At 43.2% G+C, this 27,965-nt stretch overlaps 1 protein-coding gene across 6 annotated transcripts in view; it reads right to left on the reverse strand.

Moving 5' to 3' along the window:
* Positions 1-224: 224 nt before the first annotated feature.
* RALGAPA1 (Ral GTPase activating protein catalytic subunit alpha 1) overlaps positions 225-27,965 on the reverse strand; it is a 137,341-nt gene continuing 109,600 nt past the window's right edge. For 4 of the 6 annotated variants that reach the window (XM_029079391.2, XM_029079389.2, XM_029079393.2 and 1 more), the window contains 2 exons: positions 11,354-11,478; positions 225-1,563 (listed from right to left, as the gene is read on the reverse strand). In XM_029079391.2, coding sequence (XP_028935224.1) covers positions 1,415-1,563; positions 11,354-11,478 — 274 coding nt within the window. In that variant the 3' untranslated portion in view covers positions 225-1,414. Of the gene's footprint in view, positions 1,564-7,503; positions 7,706-10,522; positions 10,554-11,353; positions 11,479-27,965 lie in introns of all 6 variants that reach the window. The other 2 variants (XM_029079390.2, XR_003764474.2) reach the window with 2 other exon arrangements.

The raw sequence follows: 27,965 nt of genomic DNA on the forward strand, positions 1-27,965 counted from the left end.
CTGGGGAGGAGCTAGGCTTGGAGGTCGATTCGCGGGTGGAAGCGTCCCCAGTCCCCGAAAGAAAATTCAGATTCGTTCTCTAATTTGGCTGGAAGCTGTGCAAAGCACTATTCTTCTGGCTCCCGTAACCGTACGTCGACTACGTTTCTTAATTAAATGGAGAGCCGGATCCCTCTCTGGGAAGTCGAGCGAGCCTAGGGCAGGAGGAAGACTCTGGAACCGGAGGTGGTAAGAATAATTTTATTGTATTATTAAATATGTCTTAACCATTACAAACCTGTCGATACTACATGAAAGACAAATACATAACTGATAGTCCTATGCAGCGGGGGGATGTATTTACACATGCAGTTTGTACCAATGCCATGCTGCATTTCCTTAGGAGAGGAACCCTCTCCAAAGGGGAGGAGTTCATCTCCTACAGGAAAATACTCTGGGAGGGGTGGAATGTGTACTGAACTGCACCCGCGACCTCAGGATGGACAAGAGTGGACTCGGGCCGGACCCCCGGACGATCTTCCCTCTCCCTTAATGGTACACGGGTAAGGGGAGCAATGCATTTTACATCGGAAAAGTGCTCTTTTTGGTATGTGAGAGAGAATAAAAACACGACGACATCTATCGGGTAGGCCGGTGACGGGGGCCCAATCTCAAAACTGAAAGGCAGCGGCCGGGGGCCGCCCTCCGACACCCCAGCGCGAGATGAGAGTCTGGAAGCCAGACCGGTAGCAGAGTGCAACACAGTCACGTTTCTGGTTTTCTCATCTATCATGGGCATCACCTGCACACTTGGGAAACGAGCACTGTGTCTGGAAAGAAAAGGTGAACTTTTAAACGATTTCGGGGGGAATCGGAAACACTCAGAGAAACGGATCCCTTAGCATCTCACTTTTGTAACATAAATAATCTGTACACGTCCCGGCACCAACCAGTTCGGGCTAGTTGCTGAGCCTTTAACAAATGCTTTGAATTTAAAATAATACATTTAAAAAAAAGAAGTCGTACATATTTATCTCGCCAAGAGAGACACAAAGATAGGCATAATAAATAATGTAGTGAGAACCCTTTCTTCAAACCCCATCATGGCCCCATGTAAACCGGGGAGTTAAAAGTGGCTACTGGGACACAATCAGCGGGGAAGGTAAAAAGTGCAGAAGAGAAACTGCACCGAAAACCCACGGCGGCCTGGGAGCGTGATAAAAGCACTCCAAACCAACCAGAGGGCTAAAACGTTCCGTTACAGATAAAATTCCAGTGTCGTTTTTTTAAAATGAAGGCGCGGAGGGGGGCGTGCGTGGGATGGCGGTGGCGCAGCGGGCCGCCATGCGGGAAGGGGGAACGCCGATTCGGAGCTGAGGGGCCGCTGCGGTCACCGGCTCGGGGGAGCCGTGTGGCCAGCCGCCCGACCGCCCATCTAGGACTTATTGGCGGAGCCCGAGGAGCGGCGCAGCTTCATGGACATGCGGCTCTTGCTCGTGCGCGGGGACATCGGAGAGGCTAAGTCGGTCCCGTCCATCTGCGCTGCGGCTGGAGTTTCGCCGGGCAGAGCCTCTGGGTGGGAGCCTGAAGGAGACAGCAAGAGGCAAATCCGTTAGCGTTGCCTTAGCGGGGGCGGGCTACTTCCGGCCCTTCCGCCGTGGCCTGAGCCGGGAAGCCGCACCCTTGAATCGGGTCGTTTGCTGCGGAGGTTCCTGGTGGTGGCTGGGGGAGGGGAGGCTGGGCCGGGGGGATGGTCTCAAAGAAATCTGCGAACTTGGCTCGCTGGAGCCGTCAATCCGACGTGGCACACATCCAACCCGGGCACCGGTCCCCTGGGGCAGCCCAGGCTCTCACAGGGGGAAGGGCAGCCCCAAGCATCGTCTCAGCAAGAGCCAAAGGGGGGGTGTGGTCTTGCAGGAGAAGCAATGGGCCCCAGAGACATGCAGAGGAGGCTGGAGAAGCAGGGGGATGGGGAAGTGGGGAGGGGAGATTCTTCCAGAGGGCTCAGAATCTGCCTCAGCTTAGGACAGTCCCAGCTCAGACTGGCTGTTCAAAAGGGCCGCACCAATGTCATCGGAAGCGCTAAATGTTTCATTTCCTTTGTAAAAGGGAACAAGACCAATTCTTTGGGTCAGAAAACCAGAGGTAAAGGAAAATGGAAAATACATTAGTTCAGGGTGGCTTCAAAATACCGTCCCTGGTACCCAGGTTTTTCCATTGCACTGCACTTTCCGAGAAACGACAAAGTAACCGGTGGAAACGGTACGTTTGAAGTGACGAAAAGGAAAATAGAACTCGACTGTTCAGCCAGCATCCTCCACTTCAAGAACTCATTAACGACACTGGTCAGTTCCCCCTCATCTGAATCCCGCTCCCACCCAAACTACGGTGGTTCCCAACTACCCGAGGCGATTCCCAAGGAAAAAGGTGCCCCCAAATCACCAAACCCTACCGAGGCACCAATTCCAGGTCTTTATAAGCCTCTGATTACTTGGGTCTGGCCTACGTGAAAGAGTGGTTTTCTCCTACCGTTTCCTCCATAAAGGCAAATTATAGCAGTTCTTGCTCTTTCCCCCAATAAGGGTGCATCGTTCCAAACGGAAGGGACAGATATTCAGAGGCAGAAATGGGCCGGAGATTCCTGGCCTGGAGGAGGTACTAGGGAGAGTTGAGAATAGGTTTCTGCTCTGGGTGTCAAAGGGGTTAGTGTGACATGAAGCTTCTTAAGGCCAAACAGTCCCAAATATATCAAAGAGATCCCTGAGCCAGTCTTCAGTCATTCAAAGTCCATTCCGCATTTATGGTATTTGTTAGGTGCTTACTATGTGCTAGGCACTGTATTAAGCACTGGGGTAGATGCAAGTAATTAGGTTGGATACGGTCCAGGTACCAAGTGGGGCTCAGTCTCAACCCCCATATTACAGATGAAGTAACTGAGGCACAGAGAAGCCAAGTGACTCGCTCAAAGTCACACAGCAGACGACTGGCGGAGCCGGGATTAGAACCCAGGTCGTCCTGGCTCCCAGGCCCGTGCTCTATCTACTGGGCCATGCTGCTTCTGTTCCTCTCTCCAACTCGAGAGATGGGGAGGGAAGAGTCACTGGTCCCCGACACCGGAGACCGGCTCGGCCCCCAGCCGCCTGCCCTGGCTTAGAAAGTCTACGCTGTGGCCACCAACCTCGGTCCCATTTTAGAAGTTCCTTCTTGTTCCAGATTACAAGGAATGGAAGCACTGTGAATGAGTGAGAGGTAGAGGTTGGGTAGGACCCCGTGCTTTTCCAGGGGAGGACAGCATTCCCAGCCTGGGAAAGGCCTCCCCTGGCCCTTTACCTTGAGATGGCCAATGCTTTCTAGCGGAGGTTTTGGAAGGAAGAGAACTATCACTGCATTTCTTTCTTTGTGGTGAATGAAGAAATGATGGAGGGGTGGCCAGAAAGGAGGAGATGGAGAGAAGATAAGAGACAACAGGTGTGAGATATGACAACGCACCATAGAGTCTGAAGGGCATTAACTGAGGAGCAGAGAAGAGAGCGATTCATCTTCATTCATTTCCATGACTGGTGTGCAAATGGGTAAAGGCAGCAATGGCTCAAGGAGAAGAAGTAAACTCTTGAAGGAAAGTATTTTACTTACCAACTAATTTAAGAGTACACAGGAAAAAAGAAAGGGAAAAAAAAAGATGTCTAGCTGACATCCGTGCCGTCCACAGCCCTGGTGACATTTTCCCCTAATCAATCTGCTCCAAGGAATATCTGCTGGAAAGGAAAATGCCTCTCCCCAAGATTTTCCGGGCCCAAGTCACCAACACAAATAAGGAACTACGGGCAGGGACTCAGGACACTGCCTACCCTGGCAAGCAAATGGGGGAACGGTACTGAGCCCAGATTGAAAGAAGGACAATTTCCAAAGGAAATTTTCCACTTTCAAAGGGATGTAAAATATCCCGGGAGGGATGGGTTAAAGACTGCATTCAACTTAATACAGGGCAAGTAACGGGGGGCACTGTTTCATTCATTCCATTTTTTGGTGTGTGAAGCTCTCCACTTGGAGCACAAGGTGCCAGGCACCCGGGAAGTCTCGAGAGAACAGAAGTTCTGAAGATACCCAACACAGCATAATCTGAAAAGTGACAACTGGCTGAAAGGCAAGTGGCTTTTAATTTAACAAATCCACAGACTCGAGATTTGCCTTCTTAGGGAAGTTGCAAGCCACGAAATCCTTTTGGGTCAATGGGGGCAGCCTTCCCTGCGTTCTCCAGAGTTACTTCTGAAGATTGCCACGATAATAGTTATAATAATAATTAGTATTAATTAGTAAACATAGTAAGCGCTTAGCAAATACCATCATTATTATTATTTTTAAAATACAGAAAGGGTGAGTATACAGAGAGGCGAGGAACCAACGGACAAATGGCTTCCTTCCCAGCCTACCCGGGAACACCGTCCAGGCTATCAGGTCTGGCCGGTGGGCCGAGCTGGGGAAAGGGTGGGGAACTACTTGGCCCCTCAGAGCGGGGCAGTGTCTCGTCCAGTGGCCGGTAATTCCTTCCCACCCAGAGGCGAAAAATGAATGTTTTCAGGTGGCAGACTGACACAGAGCTTGATGACCCTTAGTCACGTTATAAGTTCTAGAAATATTCAAAGGGAGCTGGGAGACAAAAGCCACATTTCCTCCTTAAAGTCCAACTCACTCATGTGGGTAACCTGATGTCCTTGGCCATCACCTCGGGGGCAGAACACCTGCCGGTTTCCCAAGTTCACATTCTCTGCCTCTGGTCGACACTCCCTGCTAAATTAGCAAGTTTACCACATAGAACGTAGAGAACTATTAGGCTGCCTACAGTCCCATGCTGCCTGGTTAGGGGTAAATGAATACCATCAAGCTTTTCTCCAAAGTTCTGATCTTCTCTGGCCTCCCTCCCTCCCTCATGTTTGGGTCTCTTTTGTGACACCCCATTTCTCAGAGAAACCAACCCCTTCAGATGTCTACAAACTCTATTGTTATTGAGGGGTACAAAGCAGCTCCTTTTTCCTCACGGGGGAGGCAGGGCTGGAGGCTCTTCTACTAGACTTAGCAAAGAAACTGAGACAGAGAACAGGCACATTTGAACACTGGTTTGTACCTCTTGCTCCAGAACCCTATCCACTTATTATATCTGAATAAATCAGTTTTATCAGTCGCAGCCACTCGATTCTATAGAACTTGCAACTTCACTGTCAAGGGTGTTTTCAGAAAACCACGAGGTCACGGGGGTGCCGAGAGGACTGACCAAACTCTCTGCAGGATAGGCAATTCAGCTAATAAGCAGAGGTCATTTTGGCAGCACCAAGGTATCCGAGTAAACCAAATTCAGCTATCGGTAGAAAGGGAAGGAAAAATCATCATACATATTAGCTTGGGCAACTGTGGATAGGTGCAAATTGGAAGCTCACTGTTGATGAACTGGACAGAATGATGGAAAATGGACTTAATGGGGTTAAAAAGAAAAAATATAGATGAACCAGGGAAATGGAATTTCAGGCTGAACATCTTTCAAGCAGTCAAAATACTGGTAGATCACATCATCCCCATCAGTGAACTGTCATTGAGAACCCATTGTAGATGGTGCTATACCATTTCTGAGACAGGAGTACAGAGCCTAGAAATTGAGATGCAGAACTTCAGCACATTAAATATACTTTGGATAATGATTCTTGAGCAAAGTAATGGTTTTTTAAGAGGAAAACAGGAAACCGCTTGAATTTTTTGCCGAGGGCCACCATTTTCTAAGAAATTCCCAAAGTTCTTAAGGGCATAAGAACATCAGGATATAAAAATTGCTATTATTGCATTAGACGCCATTGACACTGCCTCAGACATGAACACCAGGACGCTTGAAGGAGCCTTGTGATGGTCATGAGGGTATGAGATCATTACTCTTATGGGTGGGTGGGGGTGGGGCCATCCCATTTTCGCCCTCTGTAACTCTAACCTTCCTTCCAGTGACCCAGAATTGACCAGTCACACCTGAATCTACCCAAACCCCATTTGAATCTATTGATGTTCTCTGCCTTACTTCTTTTGGTCGGGGGGTATGGAACACAGCTTCCAAGAGACTGATGCTGTTGGTGGGGGGAGGGAAGGAAAGGGGAGGGGGAGAAAGCATTGGCTAGCCTGTTCCTTGGAGCTGGCGGGAGCCGGAAGTGGTGTCAAGATGGTGGTTCCATATTTCCCTCCTACTCCTCCAGAGCCCGGCCAGGAATCTGGTGGGGTTTCTCTCTGGTGGGGCTCTGGGCTAGAGTGGAAGCTCCTCTCACCACTGCCCTGATCTGGAGCCCAGCTGTGGCGAGGTACGGCCCTGTCACCCCTCTGGGGCTCCCAGACAGCCTGGCAGGTGGCCCGGGAAGCCAATCATGGAAACAGTTGGGGCAGTCCTGGGTGCCCAAACTGTCTGACCTAGTGGCATCAGCAGATGTGAGAGAGGGCAGGACAGCAGAGGATGTCTATCCACTCCCCTTTCTCTCTCCCTGGGCTCTGGTGTTAGCTGGGCTTTGCCTAGACCTGGACCAGGCTTTGGACCAGATGAGGGGTTTCTCACCCCTACTTCCCCCAGTAGATTCTGGGTCTAGCTGGAGGCTTCTGGTGCCCCAGTTGGAGGCCATTTCTCAAAGTCCGGCCTCAGCTTTTCCCTCTGCCTCCAAGCGAAAAGCTAACAAGCTAACACCTGATTGTGGAACCAGGTCCAGGTGCTCACCCGCTACTGGGTGATGAAGTGTTTCTTCTGCCTGGGGTGAACCAACCACCCTCAAGCCCCAGTGGGGGTTCTGACCCTGCTGCCAAGGGTTTGGGGAACAAATCCCCAGATTACCCTGTCCACCCCCTTTCTCATATTGGAGGGCATAGCAATAGTATTAATAGTAGCATTAGTAATGATATTTATTAAGTGTTTACTGTGTGCAGAGCACTGAACCGAGCCCTGGGAAAGAATACACAGGTGGGAATCAGAATGAGTAAGAAATCCATTCTACCTCCATTTTCACATTCAAGAATGTTTTCAGAGGAATTCTCCTCTCTCCTTCAGCTCCCACAACTGCAAATTATTCATTGTGCTAAGCTTTGGAAAAGAAATCTTGAGCTGCCCCCTTCTGTGTTATGGTGGCTCCAGAAGGTGGAATGATCCCTCTAATTGGAGAGAATTGGTGTCTACAGTCATGCCACTGAGGGTTGTGTTTTGGGGGTTATATGGGGTTCTGAGATGCTTTGTCAGTTTCACAGAAATGATTAGCCCATTGTTACTGTATCTGGGAATTTGAGAGCTATGATGATGAATTCATGAATTATATCAATTGTTTCTGTATATTTGGGCATATTTGAGAAGAACTGCACATTAATTCTGGGTCTAGCAGCTTAGTCATTTCAGGAAACCAGGAATTTAAAAATGCAAATTTTATGAAACTGCAAACCTTGAGCTTCAATTCCCTCAAATGACTAAAACTGTCAAATGACTGCAAGCATGATCATTTGGCAGTAGCTTGCAAAACTTACCAACCAAACCTGACCAGGTGGAGGAAGAATTCAGATTCCACATTACATAAATCATTTTACAGTCTTAGGAATTTCTTTTGGTCTTTTCTTGAAAAGGTGAAAATGGTGTTGTAAAAAATTCTAGTGTCTTTTGCAGCAACAATAAATAGCTTCTGATCAAGATCTCCGAGGTAAGATTGGCAAATTGGGGGCCCAGAAGTTTCTTTAAAGAAAGAGAAACATGTTATAAGGGATTTTCCAACTTGAAAAATCTCACTGGGATAATCTGCTCACCCCTGGTGGCTGGCAGTGACAAGAATAGTCCTTGACACAGAAGCACTTAAATACCTTTAAAAAAATAAAAACCAAAACAAAAACCAAATAAAAAAAAACAACCCAGGAAGAAAATTGGACTAGAAATTTTACATCAACACTGAATTTTGTGCTCTGCCCTAGTTGGGTTTCACTTTTTACCCAAACTGAAAGTGTTTTAAATGGAAACTGCTTTATTGATTGCCCATATGACATGAAATACCTCACACGGTTTGGAATTCTTTAAAAAGCCTTAGTTCATAGTCACATGCCTAGAATTTTACAGAGGAAGCGAAAATGTAAAACTTTTAAAAAATGCTAAATTCACATTATGTTTCATTCATATTAATGTCTTTCTCCCCCTCTAGAATAAAGCTTGTTATGGGCAGGGAATGGGTCTGCTAACTCTGTTGTCATGTACTCTCCCAAGCGCTTAGTACAGTGCTCTGCACATAGTAATTGCTCAATAAATGATTAAATAAATTTATCTTTTCCATGCCACCTGACAAAGAAAGCCTTTTTTTCCCCCCATGTAATTTTTTAAAATAAAGGATGAGAAGAAATTTAATACGAATGGCTTAGGCCAGTTACTGGAAGACAAGCAAAGTGTGACATCACAGTATGTTCTCAGTGACTTTGGATTAAAAAAAATAATTGACTTTATCACTCAACGCCACAGACGGAGCCCTACTTTGAGAACGATGGTCAAAAATTCAGATTTCAATTTAAAACCACTTTGGTAAGTACAGAAAAGGTATTGTACTATTTTTAGGCAGGAAGTGGGCTGAGGCTAATTCAGATGAAAAATACTGCATCATAAAACTGGAACAACTTTAAATTATATCCTGGGGCTGGGACTAAAAAGAATAAAACAGACCTGTGGGAGCTGATTTATCTCAGACCCGGCAAAGATGTCAATACATGTTAATATGAAGTTGTGATTGGTATTATTTAATAGGAAGCCGATTGTGAACCATTTCCCACATCTGACAACCTTTTTAGGAACGGACACTCCTTTAAAAAAACAAAAACAAAACAGAGCTCCCATCCAGGCTTTTGATAGGCCTTGGGTAACCTGCATTCCTGTTATGGCTGAATTCAACTATTGTACCAGAGTTTCTTTCCCATGGAGCTCCTGGCACATTGGAGGAGTGGGAAGATAGAGGGAAAGACAAGTCAGGAAAATGACAAGGATTTGAATGGACCCAGAAAAATCTCAGTAAATCATTCTGCCTTCCAAAATAGCCTAACGGGCCAAAATGTACAAAGTAGTCAGATTAAAACAAGATCTAGTAAACATTAGTATTACCTATTTACAAAAACTCTTACTTATAAAAAGAAGAGCCAAGTATTAAATAGCTGCTGTCTCTCAAAAAGCAAAGCTGATTGGAAAACATCTGTGAGCATTCAGACTCTAAATTTTAGGTTTCCTTTCAAACTCATCTATTAAGATAATTCTGTACATAAAAGTTTTACCTCAAACGGTTGATTTTTACACTTTTCTCTTCCAGAACTTCAAGAATATCAAGTAGGGAGGCTGCTTAGGGAAAAGGAGCTACATATCATTGGCTTAGCTACTTCATCACTCCACTCCACTTTCAGAGAAAGACAATCCATAACCAAACTATAAAACTTGCCAACTGTGCAATAATAGTAGCCTGAAGAAGGGAATTCTGGAAGGACACCGTCAGATGAGCAACTCAGAGTCTACAGCACGAACAATCCTGCCCCGGGGAAGGAACTCTTCATCTTAGAAGTGTAAAGAGAAACAAATATTATTTTCATTGGTCTTAAAAATCGGACCCAATCTCAATTTCTCCCTCCTTACTTCTAGTCAGCACAAGATAGTCGACTAATTCAAATGAAATGACATGGCATCAACGTCCTCTTGCACTGAAAAACAGGGCACCTGGGACTCCAGATGGCCTCGGATCACCTTCCCTTTTCCTCCTCACTCTTTTAAGCAGAATGAATTTCTACAGCCTTAATAGAAACTAATTCTACTACTGCTCCAGGCATCCCAGTAAAATCAATCTGGTCTTTGGTTGTCCCCCTGGCTGCAAACAACTCCACTTTAACTTTTCTTTGACTTGTTTTCCCTGCGTGTTTTCAATTTTTACACAAACTAAGAAGGAAGTTTCAATCCTATTTACCACAAGCAACCCCCAAATTTCCATCTGAGGTTCTGCTGCTGAAAGCAAACCGCTTCTGTTTTTCCGTCCCACGCCCCACCCAAACACTCCCCGTGATTAAGCAGCATGGGTGCAAATTATAAGATAGTGTGCCTTGTAAAACTACTTAAGACTAAGATGACACGATGCATTTCTAGAGAATTTCAAGTGCTTTGAATTCTTCTCTTCATCTTCGAGATGCTGCAGGCTGCCTACTAACACTGCTGCAAGAAAGATCAGGGTACAAATCACACCATAGCCACCCAGTACTACTTATTCATGCTGAGAAACAAAGGTTAACATTGTAAGGTGCTATTAATTTCCACAGCTGTCTCTATTAGTTATCTTCACCCCAGAATTACGGTGTTAGTGGTTCATGCAGATCTAGTGTTAGTAAGAGATTAATTTTGAGGGAAATTTAGTGACAGTGTCTGAATTTAGTGTGAACCAGGGTAATAGAGAAAATCTGCATATGTCTGGGTTACAAGCTTAGTGCTCTAGTTAAAAAAAAAAAAAGAGTAAAAGAACAGAGGATTTTTTGGGACACTTTGTCTTACCTTCAGATAAACAGAACTGATATTTAATGATCTAAAGAGGGGAAATAAAATAAATGAAACAATCATAAGGACTACAAGGTATTATCAGAACAGGAAGGCCTTGAGTTATTTTATTTTCCTATTGATTCCTTCAAAATTAGTTATAAAAACAGTCCCCCCTTATAACACTCATGTGGAGAAGGAAGGAATTTGTGGGAGGTGAAATCCTGCAGAGGTTGGATCAGGGTTTGGGCTTAGAGATGGTTTTTAGTGATGACGAGCGCCTTCCTGGGCTATCGGATTTGGCCATCAGCACTGCAGGAGGACTGTGTTGCTAACTTAGCCTTCCTTTCAGAGAAACCCCAGTGACAATCACTTAAGAATCACCATTCACCCGCCAACCGCCAGCTCAGCTGGGATGCACTAACTGGATAGTTTACCAAGCCTGGCCAAATGCTCAAATGAGACCCACAGGGTTAAAAAAAAAAAAAACAAAACAAAAAACCAAAACCCCAACAACCCCCCCCCCCAAACCCCCCTGGAAATTTGTTGATGGAACAAAGATCCTTTGTCAGATCCGTGCTAACCATCAAACTGCTGCTGGTAGACAGTAGGTCCCAGGTTCTCTAACCCTCCTGCCCTTTGTCTCAGGTTTGAAAAATCATCACTCGGGCTTGCAAGCCTAATCCAAGGCAAAAAGGATCCTGCAACAGTCCAAAATTCACCTATGCCAAATTCAGTCATCCCAGTACTCCAGGCCAACGTAAGACAGTCGGAGCATTTATCTAAGAGAGGGCATTAAATTTCAAACACCAGTAAACTCTAGAAAAGAGTAGTCACTTCTCTTCTTACCGGCATCGGATGGTAAGTGGTGGTAGGGAGCCGGACAGAAAACCTGCGCCGCAAAGTCCTCGAAAGTTGTTGGTTCTAGATGGTGCTGGACAATCGTCTGCAGATAGCGTGCTCTTTCCTCATAGCTGGGGGTGGGCAGGGTTAAGGATAAAGTCAAATGCAGATCACATTCTTATCGAACAGGTCGGGTGCCGTGCTTTCTTTTAAGACCCCTGCTCGTTCGTTCTTGGATTGGACTGAGTTTGATATTGTTCCGATCGTCCCCGAGAGACACTGAAAGCATAACCTTTGTGGATTGAAAATAAAGTGAAAACGCTTAGCACAAGATGACTCAACAGCAAGCCAATAAAAACGATAGCTTAAAAGGGAGATCCACATTATACAATAATTACAGTGCTATTAGACAGCTGGAAGCAGGAAAGGCACGGGCACAACTATACAAAGGGTTCAGATGATTTCGGACCAACTTTCCTTCGCTCCCATCCTTTAATCTGTTTCAGATTGCCGTCGACTCTCCCACGTAGCAAAATAAGGGGTTACGCTGCTTAAAATGGTGCGTCAAAAACTCTTGCTTTCATTTGTCAATTGAAAAATTGCTTTCATTTGTCAGATATATGGTGAAAAATTCCTGCATACTGTCGTATTTAACACCCTCACCTTTACCCTATAATTGCTCAAATTTTGAATGAAAGTCACTGCAGCTCCAATCCCCAAATAAATACATATGGTCAAGATAAATGCACAGTAAAATTTGTATGGCAGGAAAAAAACAAAAAAACAGTCAATTATAACACTGAAACAAGAAGGAATAGCAGCAAAGAGCACCCAGAACCCCTACAGTGGCTAACCAAGTATATAAAGCGGGCAGTGACACTGACCAAAAAATCCAGTACTCCCCTTTTACCAGACACTCTCTCTGATATTATTGACAAAAGAGCGGTATCTTGAAGTGTGGTTGCTTTTGAACAACCCACTCCAGGCTTTCTGTTTGAGCAGGCTTGATTGTGCTGTTAGCACAGAGAGAGCGAGAAAGAGAGCGAATATTTCTGTTGTTCGCAAAAGCAACTATGGAAATGGCTGTCAAAATGCAGAGCAGCAGGCAGCAACATACAATTATCAGGAAAAACTAGCACGCTGACTTCAGGTCGTATAGTTCCTGAACTGCGAAATCAGTTAACCTTTCTTCCCCAACTTTTAAAAGTTGTCCTGCTGGACTCAGTGTGTTGCATGAGGCAGGTCTTAGGTAAGACATTTAAATAAGTAAAAAGGATATGAAAAATTCTCCTACAGAGGTCTCCTTTCACACTATTTCTCCCTCTCAGATGTGTGAATTTTTTTTTTTTTAATAATTTCCCTTCTTCAACTTCCTGATCCCCTTATCAACCTTATAGCTTTTTAATTTGCGATCCAATTACTTCCAGGAAAGGCAAGGGGAAGAAACTGAGTTTGCACTTCTGATGAATCTGAAATGGGAAGGCCACGTGGAAGGCCCAGCAAACCATTTCCATTTGCTAAACGGTGCCCGAACAGAAGGGCAAAATCAAAACCCAAGATGGTGCATATTCACCGGGTATTTGATCTTACGCGGTTCTCTCTGCTGTTCCGTTTGCCCCCCAAGAGGACTTTCCCGACCCTCCACTTTGTCGCACACATCAAATATTGAAATAGCTGGAATCGCAATTCTCTGGGAGCCATTATTTTAAATTCTCTCTAACGACTGCGATAGTTGAGCTTTAAAAGGATTCTAACTGCTGAATGGCTGGTTATAGAGGAACTAGGGCAAGATGCAATAATAAAAGAATGCTCCCCTCCAAGAGTTCTAGGGTTGGATGATATATAGGTGGCATTGAGTCTTCACACAGAAAAGTAATATAGCCTGGTTTTAAAGAGTCTACATGGTTATAAATGGAAGAGGATGAAACTGATGGTTCAGTCTAAATAATACCACATATCTCACAACTTGTTGGAAAGTACTTTTTTCATTGGGGGAGATTCACAGCTGCTGAATTTTCTGCAGTTAATAGAGTCCTTTGATTCACAGCAGTGCCCCTTGTACAAAAAATACTGGCCTTTGTGTATTACCAGAAACTAATTTTCTATTTGGCTGAAAAGGGAAAAATGGGGTTATTGCTTCTCCCTCCTACAGAGCTTTTCATTATGCCTGATGCACTCAACTTCTAAGCTCTTCTGAGAAAAAAAAATAACTGAAGAGGCAAGAGGTAGAAAAATGAGCTTGTTAGCACATTAGAAGTGAAGTATCTTGGTGGGCCCTAGAAATTCCCAGTGGTGTGTTAACTTATCACTCTATGCATGCTGGCACTGATAGTCTCCCAATTGATCACTCTCTTTTCGCACCAAAGGTGCTGCCAGGAAGCAAAGGCTGAAGGCCCACAGGAGAACAGACTGCTATCAAAACAAGCTGTTTTTAAAAGTCTGCTTGAATGGGGAAAATGCTTCATGAAAAGTAGGGTGGAGACACCTACCTGCTTTTAAAGTGCTCCACTTTTAGAAGCCTAGAAATGAAACCTTTTGGCTTTATCTTTATTATCTCTAAAACTTATACACAAATTAGGCCGAGAAAGGATGAAAAAGTTCAACCCTGTACCTTCAAAATCTCAAGAAGTCAAAAACCTATCAAAATGAGAGAGCAGATACTCGCAACCTGCAATACTTGCAACACCCCCTGCTCCCCAAACCTCCCACTCTCACTCCACTCCCACTCCCCAAACCCCACCCATTTGGGAAGGCAGTCCAGACCAACTGTGATGCTCAAAGGAAGCAGACCCACCTGAATGAAGAAACCTAACCAAAGCTACTTAGCACAAACACCTTAGTCTGCAGATAACATTATTTGCCCACCCAGTAGTTCCATGAGATAACTGGCTGACAGGTCCTCCCTGGCTGAAATCTATCATTTTATGCCAAAGTTCACAACAAGGTAATCATGAGAAGTTGCAAGATGTCTAAAATTGGGAGCGGGAAAAAAAAAGGAATAGGGTTCATTACACCTTTTGGGAAATTGCTTAGTGACCACTGAGCGTTTAAGAAACTAAAGCTAAATCACTTTTTAAGTCTTCTTAAGGCTGACCGTAATGCAAAAACCCAACCCACTGTATTTGCATCTCGCCTTCTTCCCCTCCTTAATACCCAATGTGTGTGATGCAGAGATACAGCTGAGCACTGCATTTTCTTAAACCACAATCCCCAACCTCTCCTCCCCCTGCCAAACATCCACACTGCTTTTTGTGGTTGCGACGATAACATTCCAAATGGGGTTGTTAGCATCTGCAATTGTAACCTTAATCCAGTGCGGTTAATTCCTACATCTCCGGGTAATAAACTGGACACTTATTCCTTAAAAAGGCTGCTCTCTAGGGAAGGAGTATTAGTACCTATAAATTGAGCGGCATTCACAAACTCAATGGCTAGTTACAACCGGGCAACGCAAGCCGAACTCCTACGGGGAGTGGGTGTCGCCACTGGCACTGGGAATGAAAGGAACCGAGAGAGGCAGGTGGAGAGGAAGAAGGGAAAGAACAACTGATACTGGAGAAATGGAGGGCACGATGAGAAAGTACAGGCCCAAGTTATAAACCGGGAGTTCTGAGTACCATTTAGCTTTAAAGTAGAAGCAACACATGTCAAAAGCAGATAAGATGCAGTAATTGATAAGGAAAGACTTTCAGCTGGTAGGAATTCTAATAGAGAACTAACCAATCAAATGAAATAACACACAGGTGCTACAATAACTGCAATGCAATTATCCACTAATCCACCTCAGGTCTACTTTCTTCTAAAGGGAGTATTACTATTCTAAAAATAATCAATAAAAGGGAGAAAAGGGCAATTTCTACAGGAAAGGAAAACTACATACATTAAAACCTGACTTGTACTTCAAGAAAAAACATATTCTCTTGAATGCCGAACCCATTTCCCGAAGCCAGTTTCTAACCTTACATTTGCGTGTGTAGAATGTTTAAGGGAGCAGTGTAAAGAGCACATGCTTGGGAGAGAAGAAGAGAAGGGTTTTATCCCAGTTTATTCCTTAGCTATGTGACCTTCCTGGGCCTCACTTTTTCCTTTCTGTAAAATGGGATTATTATTTGCCATTGTTTTCAAAATAGATGTGTTGTACAGAAAGTAAATGTTATTTGTGAAGGTGCTTAGGGCTTTGAGGAGAGAAGGCGTGACCAAAATAAACTGTTTTGGTCAATATAAACTGAATTTTCAATTTAATAACAAAATTAAAACTTGCACACCCACAACACCTAATTACTTACTTGTAACTATTTCTTGGAGTTAAACTTTTTTTGAGCTACAAGGTATGATCTTGGTTCTTTTCATTAAGATAAATACATAATTTTGCCATCGGGGGACTTGCCCAATGAACCCAAGGGCCTTTTGAGATTTAAAAAAATGGGACTTAGCACATAAGTGCTCCACTGAGACTTCCACTGATGAAGTCCCATCCACTTCCAGAGAAACTCCCTACTTACTCTCCTGGCATCAACAATAGTTCTGACAAGAGGAACCACTCAAAGTGATCACTTCAGTCACCTTGGTGACCATCAGCACGGATGTATTTTTCCATTAATAGATTCGCAGGCAGAACCATCTCATGTTGCTGCTTTATCGGTTAGCTTTTAATGGATATTTGTGTTTTTGATGCCTTCTTCCCATTAGACTGCAAGACTCTGAAGGTACAAACTGCCCTGCGCTTGTTCTTCATCCCTACAGTGTCTGGAGTGGTACTGTACACTCAAAAATTGTTTCTTGCCTGAGGAGTGTGATGATCTGTGACATCAGAATTAACTCCTGCAACAGTCTCTGGCTCAGGGCTTCCCACCTCAGATCACTCTTTCTTCATTCTATTCAACATATGGTTGGGTTATCTTCAGGGGCCATTCAGAAAGCATGGCTCAGCTATGGCCTAACCTAGGACTCTCGTATACAAACTCTTGACTATTGCCCTGGGGCTTTCTATCAGCTCAACTCTTGACCAGTGGATTGGGGGCCTTCCACCAGTCCTTTCCAGCTTGATTCATAACTCCTCTCAAGCAAACTTCTAACTGTACTCAGCTCATTCATTCACTCATTCATTCAATAGTATTACTGAGTGCTTACTATGTGCAGAGCACTGAACTAAGCGCCTGGAATGTACAATGACTCTCCCGTCACTGACCATTCCTTAAGTTTTTCTCCCTGCATGGAAAGCTTCCCCCACTCCCACCAGCAAGGCACCATCAAGCCACATCCCTCTCCACCTTCAGATGCCACTTTCTCCAAGAACTATTTTCTGATTAATTACCAGTGTGCGGGTTTCTTTTTATGTTGTCCGTCTCTCCCTTTAGATTGTAAGCTCACTGTGTCTACCAATTCAATTGCATTGTACCCTCCCAAGCACTTAGTACAGTGCGGTGCACATGGTAAGCGCTCAACATTAATTGCTCCCTTCTGTATTTATGTTCATACTCCTTTACCTGTTGTTTACAGGCACCTTCACTGTCTTCTCCTTGAAGGCAGGGACAGGGTATTTTATGTGTACTATATGTTCCGAAGTGCCTAGTTCCGTGTTCTCTGTGCCCAGTAGGTGCTCAACAAATGCCATTGATGATTTATGTAAATTATTATTAAATGATTAATTTGCTGGGTAAATTCTTCCCGCTCTCCCTGCCAAGAGTTTCAGCCTGCCCTGACGCCGGCAGTAGGATGAGGGAACAAAACTAGGGGAGGGGAAGGGGTAAGCCCAACAGGCTTTCTGTCAGTCAGGCAAGCTGAGGGATTTCAGGGTCCCAAAGACTTGAAGGCGATACTGGTAGACTCCAGGCCCCAACTGTGCGTTTGTCTGTGCAGCTCAATCACTCCCAATGTTAGGCACTGAGCATTACGTTGTCCCATACAGATGACAAGCTGGGACACTTTCTGGGACTATGCCTAACTGCATGTCAAAGGGCCAAGACCAATGCCTGTGAATGCATGTCATTGGGTAATTTCTGATGTGACCACACATGTGAGAGTTAGTTAGCCATTTTGAGAGTTGGCACAGAATATAAGTAAAACTAGATTTAAGATAATGAACTCGGATCATTGGTGCCGGGGAACTTCCGCTTGACTTCTTAGTTTCCACTTTTGGGGGTCAAATCTCCAGCTCTAAATGCTGCATTAACCTGGCATTTGATTTATAGTAGATCTAGAGCTGGGAACAGAGACTGATATTAATGGGAATTTGATGAACTGATTGTTTTATGTGGGCCGGAAGGCAAGAAAGTTGACTCTTTAGGTATTTCAATGAGTCTCAAGAAAGCAGCATGGCCTAGTGGATAGAACAAGGTCCTGGGAGTCAGAAGGACCTGGGGTTCTAATCCCAGCTCTGCCACTTGTCTGTCTGCTTTGTGACTACGGGAAGGTGCCTTCACTTCTCTGTGCCTCAGGCATCTCATCTGTAAAATGGGGATTACGACTGAAATCCCCATGTGGGACATGGACTGTGTCCAACTTGATTAGCTTGTATCTACTCCAGTGGTTAGTACAGTGCCTAGTGCATAGTAAGCCCTTAAATACCATCAAAAAATGAAGAGATGCAGAGATTTTAATTTTTAGGACAGCAACCAATGAAAATGCCAGGTGCTAATCATAACCCTGGGAAACAGTAATTTGTATAATTATGTCATGGTTCCATGCTGTCGGTACCTTAGTCAGGCAATCTAACAGCCAGAAGTTACATTGAAAGAAACCAGTTAAACATGGTTAGTAAAACTGGCAAATAGTGTAGTCTTATAAGATTTAAAATCCAATGAATTCTTTCCTAAAAAGTCCTTTACTAGAGTATAGTTGTTCTGGCATCCTGAAATAGGGATTGCCAGAATTAAAAGAATCTGGAGGCAAAGAACCTACCTAGGAACCCATCTAGTTGATGAGCTAATAAGACCTCTCTCACCTTTGAGAGACTCAAGTCTTTTCAGACGACTACAGGGTCGGCCAGGAGGGGAGGGAGGAGAAGGAAGGAAGGAGAAGGAGTTTTGTGACAAACTGCTTATTCATTCATTCATTCATTCAATAGTATTTATTGAGCGCTTACTATGTGCAGAGCACTGTACTAAGCGCTTGGGATGAACAAGTCGGCAACAGATAGAGACGGTCCCTGCCGTTTGACGGGCTTACAGTCTAATCGGGGGAGACGGACAGACAAGAACAATGGCACTAAACAGCGTCAAGGGGAAGAACATCTCGTAAAAACAATGGCAACTAAATAGAATCAAGGCGATGTACAATTCATTAACAAAATAAATAGGGTAACGAAAATATATACAGTTGAGCGGACGAGTACAGTGCTGTGGGGATGGGAAGGGAGAGGTGGAGGAGCAGAGGGAAAAGGGGAAAATGAGGCTTTAGCTGCGGAGAGGTAAAGGGGGGATGGCAGAGGGAGTAGAGGGGGAAGAGGAGCTCAGTCTGGGAACGCTTCTTAGAGAAGCAGTGTGGTCTAGTGGATAGAGCATGGGCCTGGGACTCCGAAGGACCTGGATTCTAATCGCAGGACTGTCACTTGTCTGCTATGTGACCTTGTGTAAATCACTTCACTTCTCTGTGACTCAGTGACCTTATCTGTAAAGTGGGGAAAAGGGTTATGTCCAATCTACTTAGCTTGAATCTACCCTAGCACTTAGGACAGTGCCTGGCACATTGTAAATGCTTAACAAGGACCTTAAAAAAAATCAAACCAATTCTTTAGCACCTGAAAGGTGCTGGTTTCTCAGAAAAATCTACCTCACCTTATTCTATGAAGAAAACATTACTGCTTTTTACAGATATACTGCTACTGGAAAACTAATTCTAGCCAAGGCCCAGTTACAACAGACTTGCCTTTTGTCTCTTTGGGAATTTGAGAGCATTTAAGGGTATTGATATTTACATAAAAATAATTCTAAAAAGTTGGCATTTCAATTTAAAAGTACCTCTTTAATAACTATTTTTGACTCCTATCAGTAAAGCTTTCTTCTTTGACTCTAAACCTAGAAAGGCCTTTGAGTGTTCGTAGCCAAATGCCCACTGTACACTTTGGTTAGATTTATTCCATTTTATCATAAGGCCTTAAAGCATCAAGCAGGATGCCAAAAAAAAAAGAAAAATAAGAATGATAGGATTTTTTTTTTTTAAAAAAAGGTAGTTCCAATATCAGCAAAATTGAGCTGAGTCAAAACCAATGATTTTTCTGACGTGCACAGTTATTAAATACCAACTGCATTAAAAAGTCTTGTTCATTTATATCATGAAAGCAAGAGCATTTTCCACCTCACCACCAGCAGAACAGGAAGAGATAACTTGCATTTTCTAGAAGCTACTTTGATAAGCAGGACCAGGAATAAGCGTGCTCTTGCTCAAATGACAAGCCAGCAAATTTGCTACATAAACAGGAGCACGAATTCTCTGCCCATCATTAATATGGTATGCTTCAGAGAATGCTAATAATGCTACTCTGCTACTGAAGACCTGCAACAGGTTATATGATAAATTATTCCTTTTTCTATGGTTTTCAAACATCTTGAATTAATGAAATTCTTCAGGGGTTGACAGTATCTACCAGGAAGGAGAAAGCTGTGATTTGTCAGAGTAGACAAAGCTGGGCTTTAATCCATCCCTTTAACCATATTGCCAAGTCTATATTGTTTACACTGCGTCTCAATTAAGAGACAGGCAGGACACCTGGTACTTCTTTATCTAAGTCCCATGGGCTGCCAGATGACTCAAAATCCATAACAGGTGCTAAGGCAGTGTGACTGAAGAGTTGGATAAAATTTGGACCATACCTAACCGCTAATAAATCACTCAACTACTAAACAAAAAATTTATGTAAATAACCATTAAGTGCTACCTCTTCTGTCAAAGTTTGTACAAGTTCATTTCTAAAGACTGACCTGAAATATGTAGGATTGAAAATTTACGTCTTCAGAACCTGGGCACCCTTGCTGTTAGATAAATGTTTTTAAAAATCCTTATTAAAACACAGTTATACACTATAAAAGTTGCACAGAAACATAACAGAATCAAGCAAAACCAAGAGAAGACTGGACCAATTGTCATTAATGAAAAGTCAAAATGACACACCTCTATTTTGATACACCTAATAGCAACCAAGTTCGCAGTACTGAAAGAATGCCCTTTTAAAAATTGAAATATACTTTTTTCCCATATCAGCATCGTACTGAGAAAAAAGATGGTAATACTCAAAATTATCTTTAAATATTTACTGGCAAATGTTTGTGAAAATATTTGAAAGATAAAAATCCTTGCTCTGAGAAAAAAGTAATTATATTACCGGTTTGGACTTTTAAGGACCGAGGGATTCAGCTAAACTGGGTAGGAGTCGCCAAAGTAAATACACATATTTAATGTTAAACTTGGGATCCAGACAGATAACAAAAAAGGAAGAAAATAACCAAATATCTGAAATTTTACAGTGGACAATTACTTAAGAGCTATCTCTACCTAAATGTGCACTAATTTGATTAAGAGTCTGTTTTAATACTGTAATTATCAGGAATACAAAGAGTGATTTTATTACCAGAGTAAGCAGTAACAAAGTACAGCGAACTGTCATTTCAGACAGTGTCACAGTATCTACGATAAGCAGCATATTCGTTTAAACTAATGCACTATATGCCTCCAGGGAATGACAGGCTTAGCGACTGGACTTTAACATCAAAATCTATCCATTAATCTTGACTTAAATATAATCTACTCTGCAGTAAGAGGAAGAATGGCCATTCAATGAATTACCGTTTTTGAAATATAGCACAGGGGATGTTTGCTAAATCATTTAAGTGGAGAGTGGACTAGTAGAAGTTTAGAGCGTCCTCAATTTAACAAAACAGACATTTCCCCCCACCCCCATTTTAGGAGATACCACTCATGGGATTTATGAAACAGATGGTTTCCTTGAAAATATTTTTTTTTCCCTGTTCCAGGGGAAAACAAACAATCACAACAAGTTACAATCCCGTAATACACATTTATCAACTACTCAGCTCAACTCAGAAAAATCATCCACGGAAATATCTATGACTGCAGGGTCAGGTTATCTGAATACAGAGATTAAGCCACTACTTAAAAAAAAAAAAAGGCACTAGAGCACTAGCTCTTTGTATCAGAAATCCCAATACTCCCATCTACAATTACTTGCTGATTAAATTGACCAGGGAGAAATTGAAAGGCTAGGAATAGTGTTTATACAAACATTGCAGGCATGTGTTGTGTCAGGAATGGAAAACCTTTGCAAGCTATCTTCAACGGACAAAATCCAATCTGCGAGAGTCCTACCTGGAGCATCTCCCTGGATCTAAACATTTGGATTGAATATTTGCACAATCAGATCTACATGTTTATTTTTCAATGCCTACTTTCACCCTTGTCTATCCGATGGAAAAAAACAAACATTGCCTGGCTATATTAATGGCTTTTCATATCTCAAAGGGAAAAAAAGATACATTTATCTTATCTGGAAACCTTAACACCCATAAACTAACTGAACCTCTCTTTAGCCAGCTCCAACTTAACGTGCTGCTATTAGCTCATTGCAGATGAGCCAAAATATCTTCGTTTTTTTGGGTGCTGGGTATTAAGGGAAAGTCAAAACTCTTATCAAGCAAAATAAGCAAAAGGCAGAAACATCAGTTCCAGAAGCTATTTTTGCCCCTTCTTTACTCTGAATGCCAATTAGCAAAGCAATCCCCTCCCCCTCCCTCCTGAGTGCTGTCAAGCTGTTCTGAGCAGTTTGCAACACTACAATGGTGCTATTGTGAAGGCTGTCTGGCCTTCCTTCCCACAGAGAGTTAAATGGGCAGTTCCTGCTGCCCGTGATTGGTGTCCAGTGAAATAATACTCAAGAGCCAGGTTTGATCAGCTCCACGCCAAAGCAGCCAAGCCAAGAACCCAAGCCTTCCTATCATCCTGGACCATATGCCAACCCCGATGGCCCCAAAGGTTTATCGCGAAGAATCAGGATCCATCGTGTCCCCTGTGAAATTTCACTTCACATACCTTCTGTGAAATGCAAGGCTTTGCTGAAAACTGAACCTTTTTCACAATTGGCAGGAACAGATGGATGTTAACAGTGGCTTGGCAGGCAGAAGTTAAGATTTTAATAGCCTGTATTCTAGTGTTTGGGAGGAAATGCATTCAGAAGGAAATGGGTAGATTTTGTGACCCATAACAATTCTAATTCCATTATTCATCAATTAAAAATGCAATCCCGAGAGCCCCTTAATTCAAGTAGCAAAGTCGGGAAAATAGGTCCGGTGAATAAGAGGGTCTTGGAGTAATATTGTGCAAATTTATCTGCCATCCTAATCCATTTCAATCAGGAAAATAATAGATGGGACGGGCTTTTAAAATTTTATTTTACTGCAACATAAATAGGTATTTCGTTTTTCTTTAATGATGGCTTTACAACGCAGTTGAGAGGAGGCAAATTAACAGAACTCTTATGGTGGAAGCAGAGGCTCTCAGATATGAACCTGTTTGGTAATTCTGTTGTATTGGACTCTCCCAAGTGCGTAGTACAGTGCTTCACACACAGGTGCTCAATAAATACCACTGATTTGCTTTCTTTGGGGCTAGGAGAGGTTTTCAGGCTTGAACAGTTCTCCATCTCCCTGCTGATACACGGAGATATCTACTCCGGCAACTGCCCACACTGGCATTGGTGGAACTACCCTGACACAGAAGGTGACACACTGGAGAGGACTCTCCTCTGAGGTTCCTACTCTCTCTGTTCTTGTGCTAGACAGTATTTTGTAATCCTGGGTCAGAAAAGTACATCTGGTTCTTCCATAACACGTGCTTTCCTACAAGGTTTGGGCAGGATACTGTTGGGGAATTCAGGGAATGTTCTTTTGACAATGTGCACCTCTCTGGAGAGACTATTACTGCAAAGTTGGAAGAAATGGTCGTGCCCACGGCCACGGGGGCCGGTTGAGGCACCTGTATTATAACAAGTTTTCCTTGATGTGGGGTTTGTTAGGAGTGAAACTCCTGTGTTACTGTAGAACTGAGTGTATTGTGAGGAAAAGTAACTCTATGTAACACTTGTACCTAGAAACTCTGGCTATTCACAGAGCATTTTTGTGAGAACTGACTATAAATTCAATCAGTTCACCTAGAATGTGGGGGAGATTTTGTTCTTGCAAAACCTCACACTGAGGAAAACCGGCGCTGTAGTACTTTTCCGTTCTGGCCCCACGTGCTATACCCAAGCAGCTTTTTTGATAACACGACCCTCCGAATCTCAACAGGTTCCCGCTGTAAGGGAAAAGGTTCCTTAATCCCCTAATCACGTTCTAGTCAAAACGCAAACCGAAGACAAATGTTATGGCAGAACTGAGTATCTCTTGTTCTTGTCAGTTACAGAAAATGCACACACAACTTTGGTCTGTGAACAACGGACACACAGTGATGCACGTGTGGCCATTCAGTCCTGGGCCAGGGCAGGGAAGAATGAGCCTGGCCTATGGCTCCTGAGGAGGGGCTAACTTGGAGAGGAAGCTGGGAAGCTTTTTTTTTTTAAAATGGTATTTGTTAAATGCTTACTATGTGCTAGGCACTATTTTAAGCACTGGGTCAGTTACAAAACAATCAGGTTGGAAACAGTCCATGTCCCTCATGGGATTCAAGGTCTTAATCCACATTTTACAGGTAAGGTAACTGAGGTTCAGAGAAGCTAGGTGATTTGCCCAAGGTCATATGGCAGGCAAGTGGCAGAGGCAAGACTTGAACTCAGGTCCTCCTGACTCTCAGGCTCCTGCTCCATTCACCAGGTGGACTGTGGCCTGGACACAGCAGATCTCCCTGGAAGAAGGGGCAGCCCGAGCCCAGGCTAGATGCCCAGTGGAGGCCCCAGGTTGCAAAGATGGAGTGCTGAGTGAACCCGAGTGGAGACAAAGCCTGTAATGACATACACTACCCCGGGTCACAGGGTGGAAGCCATGTCTTCTTTAATAAGCACAACTGATTGACTGAGTGCTTATTGTCAGTAGAGTGTTCAAGCACCTGGTACAGTGCTCTGCACATAGTAAGCACTCAATAAATACCACTCATTGATTGTTTGGAAGTTTCCGGGAAATAAACTACAAAACAGAACTCTTTCATAAAGGTAGGTGGTCTCTGAAGTATAGTTATTTTCTTCTAACATGAAATGGTGGCAACATTTGACAGGTCGCCCTAAGAAGGAATTAGAATGCAGTGGTAACACTGAGTGGCAACCTGTGAGGAACCAATACACTGCAGGGATGACAAGCTGTGTGATTAATTTAAGAAGTTTTCACTGACTTCTGGAAACTTGTCTGACAAAAGGAAACTCAATTCTCGCATGAGAAAAAAGTCAAAGCAAAGTACATTAGAATAAATCAACACACTGGCTATGGAAAACTCCCCCACTAGACTTAAAAGAGTACTTTTCAGCTTTAGAATCATCTAGAAGTAAATATGTGTATCGGGGTGTCCTTTGAGTCTGACGATGAAGCTACTGATGGTGAAATCTTAACCATTTGGTGAGAACGACAGAAGAGCTCTATCTTCTCCCAATCCTCATTCCCTTTGTATAATTACATCAACGTGCCAAACATGAATAAGTGCACAAGTCAGGGGGCACAGGTGAAGCACAAGACTAGGGTAAATGGTATAAATATAAAAAAGGCCCCACAAAAGGTGGTTCCATACTGACATTTCCAGCTAAGTATAGCTTCAAGAAACAACTGCTGAAGTGTTTACGACAAATACTGAAAAAGATTTTAAAAACAAAATGTTAAAAAGATTGGTTCAGTCAGTGATCTCTAGGGTTTCAAATCAAAGGCATTTTAGAGTGATGCATTGGAATTACTCACTGTCCCCCAAATCCCCATTCTTTCAACAGGTAACTAATAAATGGCGGTGGAGATCAAGGCTGCAGTCTTTACCCTCCCTCCCCTGACTCAAGGTCCAATCGTTATGCTGAATCCTGTCTCTCGTTCTCTAGTGCTACACTTCAACTCTAGCTGCGTGACCAAACCGATAAATTGGGCTCAAGGGACAATAAAGCACTCCCAAGTTCCCTCCCTGACAAAACGAGAGGCTGCAAGAAAATGCATTTCTAGTCCAAGTGAGGCGAGACAAGACAAGCGAGGGAGCGGCATGAAATCTTGAAAGACAGTCATCAATACTGACAGATTACTGTAATTCTGGCTGTCAAGATGATCGATCTGAGCAGCGTATGCCAATCAATACTCTCCTCATTTAGGGAACAACATTAGCTACATCGTTAGGGAAGATGTCTCAGGGATAAAATTCAAACTGCATTTAATGAACATAAATAGCACCATTTATGCTGTGGAATCTTAGGCGATATTTTCATTTGGCCTTAAAAGGCTGATGCAGCAGTGTAATTATTCACATAAAAGGGAGTTTACTACACAGCCCTATTTTAAAAAATGTGTTAAAAAAATCAAAAGCTCTCAGGTTATAGTTTGGAAAAATCTACTACTGCCTCAATTTTTTATGTAATTTGTGCAAAAATGAATTCTTGGATCTAGAAGACCTGATTCCCTATTAACACAATTTTCCCTGACTTCCTTATGAGGGTTTTTTTTTTTTATAAATAGGCAGTTTTGAGTTGGGCTACTACATGCATTTTTTGCTATTCTTCAAAGTCAATAAGTTTCTACATGCCATTTAAAGAATAAATGATTTTATTTTAGGGTTTTCATTAAAAGCCTTATTTCCCCCAGGTATTTTTATCTTAAAACATTAAGATACTCAAATTGCTAAAAAAACTCGCATTTTTTCCTAAAGTACACATTATAAATTATTAATATGCAACAAGGAGGCAATTCTATATTTAACAACATGGTCCCCCTAAATTTCTCCAAGGCTCAGACTACCCCCAAAATTAATTCTACAATCCCCTGCTTGGGGTCATCTTAAAACAACACCCAGAATACATCAGTCCTACCCCTCGACTCTTCCGACGCCTATTTCTGTCTGCATCCAACTTAAGCTCCTCACCATTGGCTCAAAGGGTCTCACTAGCTCGCTCCTTACTATATCAATCAGTGGTATTGAGAGTTTACTATGTGCAAAGCACTGAACTGAGCGCTTGGAGGACAACGTGGAAGAGTTCGTAAGCAAATTCCCTGCCTATAATGAGCTTACAGTCCGAGCTCGTCTCCATTTTCTATTCCCCAGCCCTTACTATTTGCTCTTCTCAACTGACTGTTTTATCTTTCTCCAACTCTCCTGTCTCTCACGTATTCCTCCCTTCCTCAGGGATGGAAGTCTAATGCTCTGCACACAGTAGGTGCTCAACAAGCACTGTGGCTGACACTGTCACTGAGCCCGACATGGTGCACTGGCCCTTGTGACGGCTTGATACATGCTGGTGATGTGGATGGTGGGAGGGCGACGGCAAAAGTGATGGCAAGGCCCAGAGATGAAAGAATGATCTTCTTGACGACAGCTAAATAACCCACACTGCCCACCATCTGGCTGTGCGGGTAAGACACTTAGTACAGTGCTCCACATGCAATAATTGCTCAGTGAATACCACTGGTTAATGATGCGAGCAGCTACACCGGAATAGGACATGCAAAGGAAGGAGGTTGAAGGTTGTGATTCTTTGGGTCTGGGGCTGCCGGGACAAGAGAGAAATTGTGGTGAGGAAAGTGAATCTTCCTCTACTAGGGAAATCACTGCTTCCCATGTATTTGCAAAAAGCCCCCCTTTTTTTACTTCTGTTTTAAATTTGATATCTACCCCAGTGTTTCACCCAAGCAGAGAGTTTGGCACCTAATAAGTCCTAAATAAACGAATTAACAAAAATGGAGCAAGTAAGCTCATTAGGGTTAGGGAACATTTCCACTAATTCTGTTGTACTGTACTTTCCTGAGTGCTCAGTACGGTGCTCTGCACATGGTAAGCATTCAAAAAAAACAACTAACTGATAGCAAGAAGATCTTCCACGAGTTAAACAGAACAGTGGAGGATCTAGGATGAAAAAGGCTCAGGCCCTTGGGTTCTCACTCAATCTCACCACCTCCACACTTGGTCCGGACAGTGTCCCATTTCTGCTTCCTCACCAGTCCCAATTATGTTGCTTGAATTCCTAGCGTAGGGAACATTTTCACATTTTGATTTGATGCGTGTAATACATTGTCTAGACAAGGAGGAAGAAAAAGCAAAAACCAAACACTCTAAAGTGCCACCAATAGTAAATACTGCCTCACTGCCCTGCCTATCTAATAAGAACATTTGATACCTGGCATGCGCTAATAATTAATGAAGAATCCCTCTTGGAATTGCTATGGTTCATTTTTTTTTTTTTTTAATAATGTCTCTCATTGGTTCCACTGGCTGCATCCACGAGAGAGAGTCTGACTTTTCTTAATTAAATAAGAGATCTGCCCCCTTTCACTGGCACATGAATTATAAAGTGTTCTCAGAACATGCTAGATTATTGAATAGTTAGAGACATTATTCATAGTTCTGGGATAAGAAGAAGATGGAAAAATTAAACAAGAGCAGATGTTACTTCAAAAAGCACAACAAACATTAGTGCCATTTCCCAGCATAGTCTCTCCTGGGCAGCTCC

Source organism: Ornithorhynchus anatinus, chromosome 14 (assembly GCF_004115215.2).
Source record: "Ornithorhynchus anatinus isolate Pmale09 chromosome 14, mOrnAna1.pri.v4, whole genome shotgun sequence".
In the NCBI taxonomy this organism is placed as follows: domain Eukaryota; kingdom Metazoa; phylum Chordata; class Mammalia; order Monotremata; family Ornithorhynchidae; genus Ornithorhynchus; species Ornithorhynchus anatinus.